The following is a 13,090-nucleotide window of genomic DNA, read 5'->3' as shown; positions in this document are numbered from 1 at the left end:
CTCAGTTGCCACGGAAATAGCTAGTTAGTAATAGTCAGTTGTCACAAGAAATTCAATAAGTGGACCTTGACTTTTTTGCCAAGACTCCCATGCTCAGATTACGTCACCTCTCTGATAAATCGTTAAGTATCTTCTTTTCAGAATCTGTAAAACATTCAAGGCTGTTCGAAAGTGTTTTTTCTTATTTCTGAAAATATACACAGAATTACACATGTGCTTCGTATTTATTTATTTACTTGGTCTATAAAATGTCTATCAGTCTATAAACCAATTGTTTATAATCCAAATATATTCAATTTACTGCCATAGAAGACTAAAAAACATAATATTCACATTTTAAAAGGGCTGGGATCAGATCATTTGGATTTTTCTTGAAAATAATCCAAATTATTAATCAATTATCAAAATATTTGACCATTATCTTAAAGTGGCAAATGAATTGATCAACCAACGAACTGTTGCAGCTCTTATATACACAAATGCTAATTGGATGGAATTGATCCCATTTTAATGCTCCTTTGAACAGATTGAATCATCTATGACTCTATTATACACACGTTAAAGCCTTTTATATGTAAAACTTGTGCTAGTAAAACATTAAAGCATAGGTCAGGGTGTATACTCTACAATATTCTTCAGGTCATAAAAGAACCACTGCTTCCTTTAGGCAACACGTGTTGACCTTTATAATTGGTCTATGCTTACTACCTTATAATGAAAACACTACATTATAGCTACAAATTAAATGTTACCATGGTCATAGTTTAACAAACATATTAATTCTGTAAAAAGTATTTCATACAGTATGTTCTTTACTTAAACTGTGATATGTGTTGGTTCTATAGTTGGGAGTGATTCATCTTTCACAACATAGACAATCTTTACTTTATCTGGACTCAGGTGCAAAGTGTTATGGCTCCATCATTAAACAGGACTGTGAGGGTGCAGATGTTACCCACAAACACTACATGAAATAAACAGCTAATAACTTCCTGATTATATTCCAACAAAAAACATTCAGTTATGTAAACAAATAATTAAAGAAAATAGAAACAAACACAAATATAAAAAGGCAAACGTAACACCACGGAAAATAAAACGGCAAGATCAACATTTTATTTCAAGACCATATCTCACAAATTATTGGCTTTTTGTTGAAAATACAACCACAACCATAAAGGGGTTAATATCAGTAATAATGACATACAATGAATGGAGCTATAGCCAAAAAAAAAAAAAAAAAAATCAAGTCACATTTATTTATTTTTTTACACAAGGTACTCAAAAACGAGTAAATTAATTTCTGCGAAATCAAACCAATCACTTGAATTTAATTTTATAACAGTATAAAAAAAATATAAGGCTTCACAGCTATATGTAAAAGTTTCAAGAGTCGAATAACAATGCAAACTCAACAAAGTACAGATGGTGGAAGAAAAATCTTCAGGGCGACTGTGAGGAGGGAAGGCGTTTGACACAGAGGTTACAGTCTGTCGAGGAATGCACGTAACAGAAAGTTGAGAGGCCAGAGTAAAAACTACGTAACGGTACATTCAAAGCTTTGGCAATTATGGCAAAACAAAAATGAAATCTTGACCAACTGTGAAATGGCATTGAGAGAAGTTATAAAAATATCATGACATACTTTAGACATTATTTTAATCTCCCCAGCCCACTCACACACACTCAGAGAGCTGACGTGAACTTTGAATTTCATTTCCAGAAGTAAGAAAACCTTGTTCAGAAATCACATTTGTAACAAAGCAAATGATTAAGAAAATGCAGTGGAGTCCATGGTGGAGTTGAAGGGCCGTGGCTAGTTCAGACAGAGGACCAAACTGCTTCAGACAGCAGCGATGACAGCTAAAAACATTAAAAACATCATTTAACAAAAAGAAGAGTTGGAGGTGGACATTACTGATATGGACAAAATCAAATGATGATGATGAAGTACCTGCACTACTGTAGTTTGTTCAGTGTTAGTAAATCAATAGTTTGACTTTTAAAATAAGGTGCTGTAGTGGAAGCCAATTAGCCTAAGAAGAAGAAGAATGTGGAACGCACTTCATTTTTTTAGAAGACAGATGAAAGAAATGCTAAATCAGAGATTGCATTGAGTTACAGAAGCTGTTGGAACAGAGATGAGCTCAGACGTAACGTCAGGACTTCTCTTCTCTACAGTTTCTGTGTTTTTGTTCTTATACCTGTCTCGAACACCCTGGTGGTTGCAGCACATGCCACATAATCTCAATGTCCCTGGTTTGGCTACAGTTTGGGACTATCGTCATACCCCCGCCTCTCTCTGCTTGTTTCCTGTCTACTTCTCTACTATCAGCTCTCCATTAAAAAGACAAATTCATATCTTTAAAAAAAAAAACAAAAGTGAAGGGAGGCTAAAGAGTGAGTACCTTCTATTAAAATAAATCTCCCCAACATTTGTTTGACCCCCCCCCCCCCCCCCCTCCAAGTTCAACTGCAGTCCCCATTAACTGAGGGATGTGACTCATGTGTCACAGTAAAAACTGACAAACACTACATTCAGGGTCCAAATTGAATTTTTGGCTCATTTGCCAACGGCAAGTAAACTGAGAAAGTTTAATTAGCCAAAAATATTTTTACCGGCCATAAAGCTGCATCATGCATTTATTTGACAAAAAAAATAGTTACTTTAAGTTTTTTTTTTAAAGTACGCAAACTCACCTTTAGCATCACTTCAAAAGAGACAATTAATAGATAACATTGATTTTACAACTTTTATTTTTGACTTCAATTTAAAAAAAAAAATCCAACAATATCAATTAATTAATTTACCTCATTCTTTTCCAGTGCCTCTCACACACACACACACACACACACACACATTACAGAAATATTAATGTAGGAGCAGAAACTGAACCCAACATACAGTACATACCGAGTATAAACTTTGTTTGAACCTCGCTCATATTCTGCTCCTGTTCTCAAAACCCTGCGCAGCACATTTCTTACAATTAGGTCTGACTTTTTCCCCCGTAGCAGTGCTTTTTTGTGTGTTCACAGAATGCTGTATTTGTGCACGTTGGCAGTGGAATACATTAAAAACTACCACAGAATTGTTCCTTATGTCAACAGAGCTGTGTGTATGTTAATTTAGCGGGAGCTTTTGACACCAGAAAGGCTCTGGAGGCCCAGATAGCTGGAATTGTAATAAACGTCAGTGACTGAAATGCTTGAACCATCTCCCTTACTGCTGGGTTTTATTGCACTTGTGGTAGCGAGCGGTTGTAGTCGTCTCAAGTAAAGTAAAACCTTAAAGTCCATTTCCTCCTGTCTGCTGTGTGTACGTGGAGATCAATCCATCCCAGACAAAGAGAAGAGGAGACAGACGGAGAAGGAATAAACATTCTTTACCAACTATCTCCCAGTGTTTGCGGTTTGTGTTCATCATGATTATTATCTAGGTTATAATGTTAACTTTCAGCTGTGGCCTTCATCATTTGGCAGCGGTACTGAGCCGCTGGTGAAAGCGTATAGGGGGGAAACACTAAAGCACATAATAACAAAAACAGCGATGTAAACCTGGAAACCTGTGATTTCAAATTAGTTATGAGCCACCTGCCTGGTGACCCCAATTTTTTTTCTTTGTTTTTTTTTTTTTTTTTTGCCAAACCCAAAATCCACCCGCATTTGGCGCTTGGTGGGTGTTAATTTTGGACCCTGACTACATTTTAAAACTAAAACTGGAACAATCAAGTCTAAAATACTACTCTACATGCCAGTTCTAATAAAAGATTTTATGTCGGCTTACACAGATGATGACAGAAATAAAGTTAGTCAGGAAAAACGCAAAAAAGAGCTGCTGAATATCTAGCCTACCCAACTGACAAAATGTTAAAAACATGTCGTTCATTGACAAGATTGTATTCTATGTTTTAAACAGCAATTAAAAGTCAAGCCTGGTTACTAACTTCAAAACTTCCATCCTGTTCGATGAGCGTTTCTTCAGTATTTTCTCCATCGTGCACCGGCACTGTCTCTATAACCTGCTCCATCTCCTCTACTACAGACTCTTCTGCGTACAACACCCCAGCGGCAGATGAATCATCAGGTTGTGAGTCGTCTGGGGTCGTGTTGTCGGGTTGCGTCTTGGCTTTATTTTTGTTGACTGAACCTTTAGGACGCCCCCTTTTCCGTGCTGGGCCATCCTCAGTTTTCGGAGTGCTTCGGGGACGGCCCCTTTTTCTTGGAGTTCCATCACTTGGGGTGCGTGCTGAAGATGGACTTGTAGGTAAACTCTTGCGTAAGTGAGCACCTTTCTTAGACTCGGACTTGCGGGGCCGACCACGGCTTCGGCGGGGCGGGGATGGGGCTCCCTCTGGAGGATCAACACGGGCGTACTTCCTCGGCCTTCCCAGCGGCTTCCACACTTTGGGCTTTTTCAACTCGTCTGGTGACGGCAAAGGGTACTTCCTTGGCCTTCCTCTTTTAGCTGGTTGTTTTCTTGGCCGACCGCGCTTCCCTCTTTTTACGGGGAGGACTGCTTCTGATTTGGCAGTTGAGACATGTTCTCGCCGCGGCCGTCCTACCTTACCCTGCACTTTATATGTAGCCTGTTTCTTGTTTAAAGAGCCTTTTGGTCGACCTCTTCCTCTCTTGGCTGGCTGGGAGACACCCGAGACCTGTTTTTGTTGTTTAATATTTTTTCTTGGCCTTCCTCTCCCTCTCCGAGGCGTCTTTGAGATTCCATTTGACACATCCTGCTGGCCCCCTGCGAGCCGGGATATCTTATTGAGAGAGCCCTTCGGTCTACCCCTTTTCCTAGGTGTTGCAGGACTGCCTTCATCAGTGCTTTCTGACTTGCGCTTTATGGATCCTTTAGGACGACCCCTTCCCCTTTTTGGCGTATCAGTACCACCATTCGGTAAATCTGTGACAGCAGCCTTTTCAAGGGTGCTTTTGTTGAGGGACCCTAATGGCCTGCCTCTTTTCCTAGGAACATGGTCTTCATTACTGGCCAGTTTCTTGGACCCTTTTGGGCTTTCTTGACCACTACCAGTTTGCACTGAATTATCTGCCTGACTTTCTGCTGATCCTTGCTGCACTGTGTTTGTTGACAGTCTTGGACGCCCTCTACCCCTGTGGGGTGTTGTTGACTCTCCATTGGAAATACCTGAAACCAGCTCCATTAAGTTAACGTCTGTAACACAAACCTGCAGCTTCTTAGAACCTTTCGGCCTCCCTGTTCCTCTTTTAGCTGGACTATTGTTGGACATGTCTACACTGGATTCCCCCTTGCTCGCTGCATCTTCTTTTTCTGCAATTTTCACTTCTTTTTCCATTGTGCTGCCTTCAGCGTGGACTGTTTCGGTTGGATCTGCACCTGTAAAATTACACAATGACGAATGAATACTTCTCAAATCACAAATACCACACAGGCCAATGATACTATAACTAAACTATACTGTGAAATCTAGTGAGTATTTTTAACATCAATGCCTGAAAACCCTTCAGTTACACTTGTGGTCTCCATTTGTTTTACTAAAAATTACATTAGGATCCACCTTTTATATTTGATTCATACAAAGTAGTATAGTTTACTTTCATCGTTTCATTTGTTAAAATAAAGCCCTTAATATCACTACAAACAATCAAAGTATGGATATAATGTGACTACACCACTGTGTGTGCCATCTGTACACAACAGAGCTTTCACTATGTAAACAGGAGCCGCTTACAGGGGAAGGGGAGTTGTGGGTGGAGGGAGGCTTCTGGGGAGGACTGATTTGTGTTGTTTTATCAGTGTAAGGCCCGCAGTGTTACAGAAAGAGTAAATGGAGGGTCTAAGAGAGGCTTAGTACATCGAACAGGAAAAGCAAAAATGGAAAATGGAAATTTAAAAAAGGGGGAATTTTAAATGCCAGATTAAAACCTGACTTTTTTAAATCAATTTCGAAACTCAGCTGCTCATTTCTCTTTTTAAAGCTGCATTTTCAAATAATTTTTAAAAATCCATTATTCATTTAGGAAACCATTTATACATGTTTGAATTATTTATTTATTGACAGTTTTGTGTTTTTGTTAATTCCTTTATAATTTGAACTATATTTTACGGGTTGATATTTCAGTTGTAGATTCAATTTATAGTTATTTTTATTGCCCATTATAATATTAAATAATAGATTACTTTGTAGGTTAGTCCATTTACTTATGATTTAATTCATTATTAAAATGTATAATTAGTTATTCATTAATGAAATGCTTTATTACTATTTCTGGGACACTTGTGGTCCTTCATAGTATCCTACCATTAAAAAAAAATCCTCTGAATGATTGTGGTTTGATTTTCCATACAATTATAAAATTAGCCCTCAAATGTAATAATCTGTTACTTCAGCTGGACTTGCTGGATCTTATTTCATTGTCTTAGCAGCACTTCATTGTCACACAATACACCCACACAGCCCCTTTCATGTTTTTGCACAGGGCTGTTTTCAGGATGAATGCAGCTGAGGAGTTCCTGCATGTTGCTGAATAATGAAAAGTAAAAAACAAAACAAAAACCAGAATGTTTTTGACTATTATCAACGCGCTTCACGTTCTGTCGCCATCCTAGGAAACAATAACTTGACACACAGACCTCCAAAATTTGAGACTTCCGATGTGAACAGTGAGGCTCCAACTTCTGCATCCAGTCTGAGCATCTTACTCCTCTTACCTACACCTTACCTTCAAAGGCAAATGACTGGATGACAACATTTACGTAACGTGGACAAACACAGCCACGGAAAGCATTAAGGCCTTTTCAAACTCTGAATTAAACACTAATTTGTCTGTACGTCAAGTAAATCTCTCAATGTACCATTGTCAGAACTGTTGCTATCCTGTGATGCTCCCGTCTCTCTCTGACAGAATCCGTCAATATACCGACGATTAGCTGTTATACCAGAGAGTAGGGCTGGGCATTTGGATACATTTTCTTGATCGATCATCGGGAAAATTAATGATCAATTATTGATTAATCATTATCTTTTATCTTAAAAATGCCATGATACGGGAGTGGGACGCTTGTAAAAGCAGCTGAGCCCGAAGCTCTGAGCCAAACCTCTTCATATATCAATCAATAGAGCACTCTTAAACACAATTGAGCCTCTTTTGGAAACACTTCCAAAAAAATAATCAACAACTTAATTAAAAAATAGAATATTACTCCGGACTATATAACGTTAAAAGGACTCCAAAATGCTCCCAGCAGAGCCGAGAGAGAAAGAGGGAGAGTGAGAGGTAGATTATGCCTATTTAACTAGAGCCTCATAAAACAACAAGAGTTACTAGGACCCTATGATTTCTGCGATCACCGAATTGGCCGATTAAAATGGAATTTATTTTTAACGCCGAATGTTTTTTTTTACTAAAGCCCAGAGAGCTCCCATAAGAGAAACATGTCAGATATTTGCCAAATTTTTTTCCCCACATATGCAGCATTTAATGTATATTTGTTCCTTTACCTGATTCAAGTTCAATATAAACGTACGTTTTTTAAAATGTTTGTTATTTTATTTATAATTTTCAAATTTCCAGTGAAGTTTAATGTTTCAGTGCACTAACGTCATTTTACACAATAACCTTTATTGTCAAATGGTAAATATCATGCCTTTATTACATATCTTTATATATAGTGTTTTGAAGGGAACATGGAAAAACAAATTATGTTTATGTTAGGGCTGCTCGATTAGGGAAAAAATCATACAATTTTTTTTGATTTTTTTTAAAGTTTAGAAACATGCTGCATTTATTGAACATTTCTTGTCCATTTGGCTTAATTCATTTTCTCTCCCAGCAGCAGCCTTTTATCTGCCACTTAACGCAACACACAGCAGAAAATGTGCGGGGATATTAGTGCTGGCCAAGCGGGTTAAGATGACGATAGTTCACACAACACACCGTGGTTTTTAATTAGTCAGTAAACTCAGCATCGTCTGACGCAGGCTGGAAAATGTGCACTTTTATTTACAGTTAAAACATTTCACTGTGTGTTTCAGCTTCTGTCAAACTAACGGAGCTGCAGCGGCTTCCGGTCTAAGCTTTTCAAAATAAAACCTTTGTTATTGTGTGCTATCACATTCGTGAAAAAAATCAAATTTCGATTAATTGAGCAGCCTTAGTTTATGTATATAATCTTTACATATAAAATTATCAGATAATACATCGATGTGAGATTTGTTTTACTCCTTAATATCATCAGCCACAAAGATCCAGAATTGGTCGGGCCCAAGTGTTAATCTTCGTAAACTGACTGACTAACTAACTGACCACGTCACAGCAACCTGATCGCTTGTGCACAATGACGAATACTTTTTGGAAGAAAATATAATTTTCCATCTGAAAATGCCTACGGAGTGTGAGTGTGAAAATGTAGTACAGCTAAGAGTCCGCATTTGGGGGTCTGAAAATATGCTTGCACATACGCGTAGAAAACTGGATACAGTGTCAAAGGTGGGGCTCATTCATTTCTACAACGCCAAAAAGAGCCACTTCCTGCTGTAAAAATGAATGACCACCCATGGATCGTGCACACTACAGACCGCTGACTTTAGGATTCACCCCCCCAGATAACGTGAGCGGGATGAAACGATTCAACTGTGCAGCTCTTCTAGACTTTCAAAATTTAAACAGACCGGATGGATAAAATTATGTTGTTTGTTGTGACGCTTATAAAAACAAATGGTCAACCAATTTACAGACGTCTCTTTTTGGGGCCACTAGTGTCACTTGATGTTGTAATTACACAGTTTGGCCGCTAGCCTCAATGTTGTTTACATGTATGAGACTCTCTTCATGGTCTCAATTTTTTGGGCTAAACATGGATGTCCTCAAAGGGGGGCGTGCGTGGACCCTCGCTGACATGGGCGGATGACGACATTTACGTCACGCGGGGTCTTGCAGCCACGTTACGCGGAAAGTATGAAATGGCCTCGAGCCAAATAAAGAAAAATAAAACACACTTAAAATCACAAAAAAGCGACCTTAAAGTAACACCAAAACCTACAAAAGCATTGATAAATAAATCACCTGGAAAACAACCTATTAAAATATTAAAAACAATATACCGGCGGCTTCACTAATTATAAAATAATTTTATAACAAATATTTATTGTTATAACCATAGGAAGCGAGCAATAATGTGCACAATTAACGCTGCATGCATGATTCAAAAATAAAAAAATATATTTAAAAATTATGTTTAAACGCCGTGCTTTCTGAACTGAACCGAGGATCAGTAGATTTGCTCCATTAGGGCCATAAACAATCGGTGTGATGGAGCAGCAGATTGTTTTCCAGGTAATAGTCAGCTGCAAAATGGACGGCGACGGAAAGAGTAGCTACAGGAAGAAAACTAATAAACACTTCAACCAACAGGGTGTTTATCCTACCTTTAAAATATTGTCTGGAAGATTTTAGCTTAATTTTCCACCAAATATTGACTGTTTTTTTTTTACAGCCCACACGCTGAAAGCTTCGAGGTGAGTCCGCGTCTGTTGTTGCTGTGATGGCGGTTTAAATTTGCTACCGCTTCCGGGCTTCGCGTTTTAAGAAGCTCCGGCGGAAACGAGAGCAGCAGAGTTTCAGTTCCGCCCCAACAACTACGCCTCAGCGCCTTTAATTCATCCTCACCTCTCTCAAAGCAGGGACTTATATGGAAGTTATTGATTTAAGAAACCAAGCTGCTTTCTGATCTGACGCACTTAATCAATGTGGAAAAATTTGCACTTAGGTGGTTCATTGTTTTAAAGCGTTCGGTGGTCAAAATAGCGACACCCGCAGGACAGATGTTTACATTACACTTTTGTGGTTGAATTAAGTCTGAGACCGAGATAAAACAGTCAGATTAAAAGAGGGTTTTGCTGTTTTGATAGATAGATAGATAGATAGATAGATAGATAGATAGATAGATAGATAGATAGATACTTAGTCCTGGAGGGTGTGTGTGTGTGACAGAGAGAGAGAGAGAGAGAGAGAGAGAGAGAGAGAGAGAGAGAGAGAGAGAGAGAGACGGATTATTGTTATATTGTTCAATATAGTCAGCATTATTATAACTGATAACATTTGAACAGTATGCAGCTCTGCGTAGATAACGTGGAAGTTGAGAAGCATATTTTCAGTTATATTTTCAACATGTTAACAGGACAAATTATAATATTAAAAATAATTAAATAGCAGAAAAGGTAGCCAATAAAATCAGATTTCTTTAGAAAAAAAAGGAGCCTCTATCTGGATGTATTAGCCTAATAATAATAATAACAACAACAACAAATTTTATTTGTAATGCACTTTACATTTGAAGTAAATCTAAGGCAAAAGGTTAACGCATCAATAAAAAACACATTTTTAAAAAACTAACATAAAACATCATAAAAAATAAGAGCATAAAAGCAGCAACCAATAAGATTAATTAAAAGTCAAAGGTTCTGGTAAAAATAAATGTTTTAAGTCCTTTTTTAAAACTCTCAGCAATCTGTGGTGCTCTCAGTCATGAAAGTTCAAACAATGGGTGAGACCTTAATTACTTGGATTTTTGGATGTGAATGTGGATGAATCATGTTACTGACATTCATAAAATAGATGTTTAGTTGTTTCTTCCTCACATTACAAAATTCACATTTATTATCAATATGTAGCCTACAAATATCACAACACATCTGTTGGTGGGATATATATTATGCACATTGTAATGTAGCTAAGTCTTTCAATTTGTTGGTGGACAAGAAGGTTATATGGGAGGAACCATGCCTCCCTCCACCTCTCCCTCCCTCCATGAGTGAATCAATGCATAAGCAGTTTGCTTTTTGTTACGAGAAAAAGTCCTGTATGAAAGATCCTATTTAATAGTACACAAAATACAGTAAGAGTAGTGGTTTGGTCCCTCTGACTGATATATTATTATATATGACATCATTAGATTAATAATACTGAAGCTTCAGTGTTAGAGCAGCATGTTACTGTTGTAGCCGCTGGAGGTGGAGCTAGTTTCAACTACTTTATATACAGTTAAATTGTTTAGTCTAGTGCTTCCCAACCGAAGGGGTCAGGCCCCTCTAAAGGGTTAGGAGCTACAACTGAAGGGAGGATTAATGGGAGAGGAAAGAAGAAACGAAACTGATACACAAATCTGTTTTCAGTTTTTTGACTTTTTTCTCTAATTTGATTTTTGCTGAAATATTGGATCATTTGAACATTTATTAAAATGAAACCATTTGAGAAGTTTAGAGGGAAAAATCACTCTTTGGTGGAGTTGTTAACAACTCATAGATATCTGAAATGACCCAGACTACACACTGCTTTTTGTAAGACGTCAAAAGTCAAAAAGGTTGGACACCACTGTTTCCATCTTTAACAATATGTTGCATTTTAAAAGCTTATTATATTATCCATCGGGTCAAATCTTCATCTGAGCTGAGCTGAACTGAACTAAAGCTCTCTGATAAATGTAGTAGAAAGTACAATATTTCCCTCTGAAATATAGTGAAGTGGACGTATGGAAATACTCAAGTAAAGAACCTCAAAATTGTACAGTACAGTCAGTTAATTATTTTTCACCACTGAACACAAAGTTGGAAAATTAAGAGTTTGTGATTGCATTATGAGATAGACTTAATTTATCCTTGTGTTACAGCAGCAGAAGTTAAACAGATTAATAGTATCGGTCTAACTTTAATGATAAAACCAAATAAAAAAAAACAAACATTATATATACCACCATTATGAGTGTGATTGTCCAAAACTGGATTAAGTTGCATTGTCTCGGCTCCCTCTTGTCTTTACTGTGCCTCTCCACAGAGGGGAACCATATTGACGCTGGAAGAAAGGACAAGAGGGTGAAAAAAAAAAGGCCACAAAAAAGGCAAATTAGAGAGAGAGAGAGAGGGAGAGAGAGAGAGAGAGAGAGAGAGAGAGAGAGAGAGAGAGAGAGAGAGAGAGAGAGATTATGTTGCAGAGGGTCGTTGGATAAGGGGGTGGAGTATGAGGTAAGGGCGAGAGTGATGAGGTCAGCATCAATAAGAAGAATGTGAGAGCAGAGAAAGAAATATGCAAATTGTGTTTGAATGTGTGTGAGAGGAGGAGAGAGAAGCTGTCAGTTCAAAAAGAGGCCGAGAGAGTCTGAGAGAAAATGACAGACGTGGCCGGAGGAAAGGAAAGGAGCGTTTGAGAAAGACAGCCCCTGAGAGACTGCATGCTGAACCCACTGCCCCGTCTCAACCCGCCGCTCCCCACCTCCTCCTCCTCCTCCTCCTCCTCCCTCCCTGTGTGCTTTGCCATGGTTACCAGACAGGGCTCCCAATGCAGCCAGTTAATGTGTTTTTCAGCGGCAGGAGCGAGCTGGGTACTAATGTGTCTCAGTCTGTCTCTCGCACAATCAATGTCAACTGTCCTGGGATGCACAAACACACGGAGGGCTGAGAGCCAGGGAACACTGAGCCGGCCTGGCTGCATGTCAGGGCGGGCGTCACTTTCATTTATTCACCTACTGGCTCTGATTGTTTGTTAAGGCGTCACAAACATGTGAGATAGAATGACAGTGAGCGTGGGAGCCTTAATATCACATGTTGATCTTTATCTTATGTTAAAATCCTGAAAATGTATATTAGGCTGCTGAACTTAAGGCCTGTAAAAGCGTCTCAAATGTTTTACTGCATTGACCTTTTAGTGTTTAATTCGGTAACTTCATTCATCCCCAGTGGGGCAACTGAAAAGTTTACATAGCTGAACAAATACACACATACACACACACACACACACATAATCTAAATTGTATTTTTCTTCGTATTAAACACAAATGAAAAGAACAAAGTTTCACCATTTCTTAAATTTTATTGTCTCATTTTCAGCTAGGAAAACAAATCCAGAGAAAGCACAACAAATGCAACCATAAAATGCTAAAAATGCACTTTTATTTCTCACTTACATATTTTCATTATATCATCAAATGTCTTTAATTGCTACAATGGACTTTGAAAATTCCTCCAAATAATTAAACATCAAAGTGAAGAAACTGGACTCTCTTTTTTCATAAAATGAACAATTAAAGTCTAACGGGTCTTGCATGTTGTCATTT

The 13,090-nt window shown here is 38.1% G+C and overlaps 1 protein-coding gene across 1 annotated transcript; it reads right to left on the bottom strand.

The window, feature by feature from the left end:
• Positions 1–1,094: 1,094 nt before the first annotated feature.
• Positions 1,095–9,520, bottom strand: LOC128374337 (serine/arginine repetitive matrix protein 2-like). Its single transcript, XM_053334624.1, has 3 exons — positions 9,411–9,520; positions 3,948–5,359; positions 1,095–1,863 (listed from the first exon to the last, which is right to left on the bottom strand). Exons 2-3 carry the CDS (start codon positions 5,316–5,318, stop codon positions 1,822–1,824), a joined length of 1,413 nt encoding a protein of 470 aa, XP_053190599.1. The 5' UTR covers positions 5,319–5,359; positions 9,411–9,520; the 3' UTR covers positions 1,095–1,821.
• Positions 9,521–13,090: the final 3,570 nt, after the last annotated feature.

This window comes from Scomber japonicus, chromosome 15 (genome assembly GCF_027409825.1).
Source record: "Scomber japonicus isolate fScoJap1 chromosome 15, fScoJap1.pri, whole genome shotgun sequence".
Lineage (NCBI taxonomy): Eukaryota > Metazoa > Chordata > Actinopteri > Scombriformes > Scombridae > Scomber > Scomber japonicus.
Note: the sequence above shows the minus strand (reverse complement) of the source record. Positions and strands in the feature narration are given on the sequence as shown.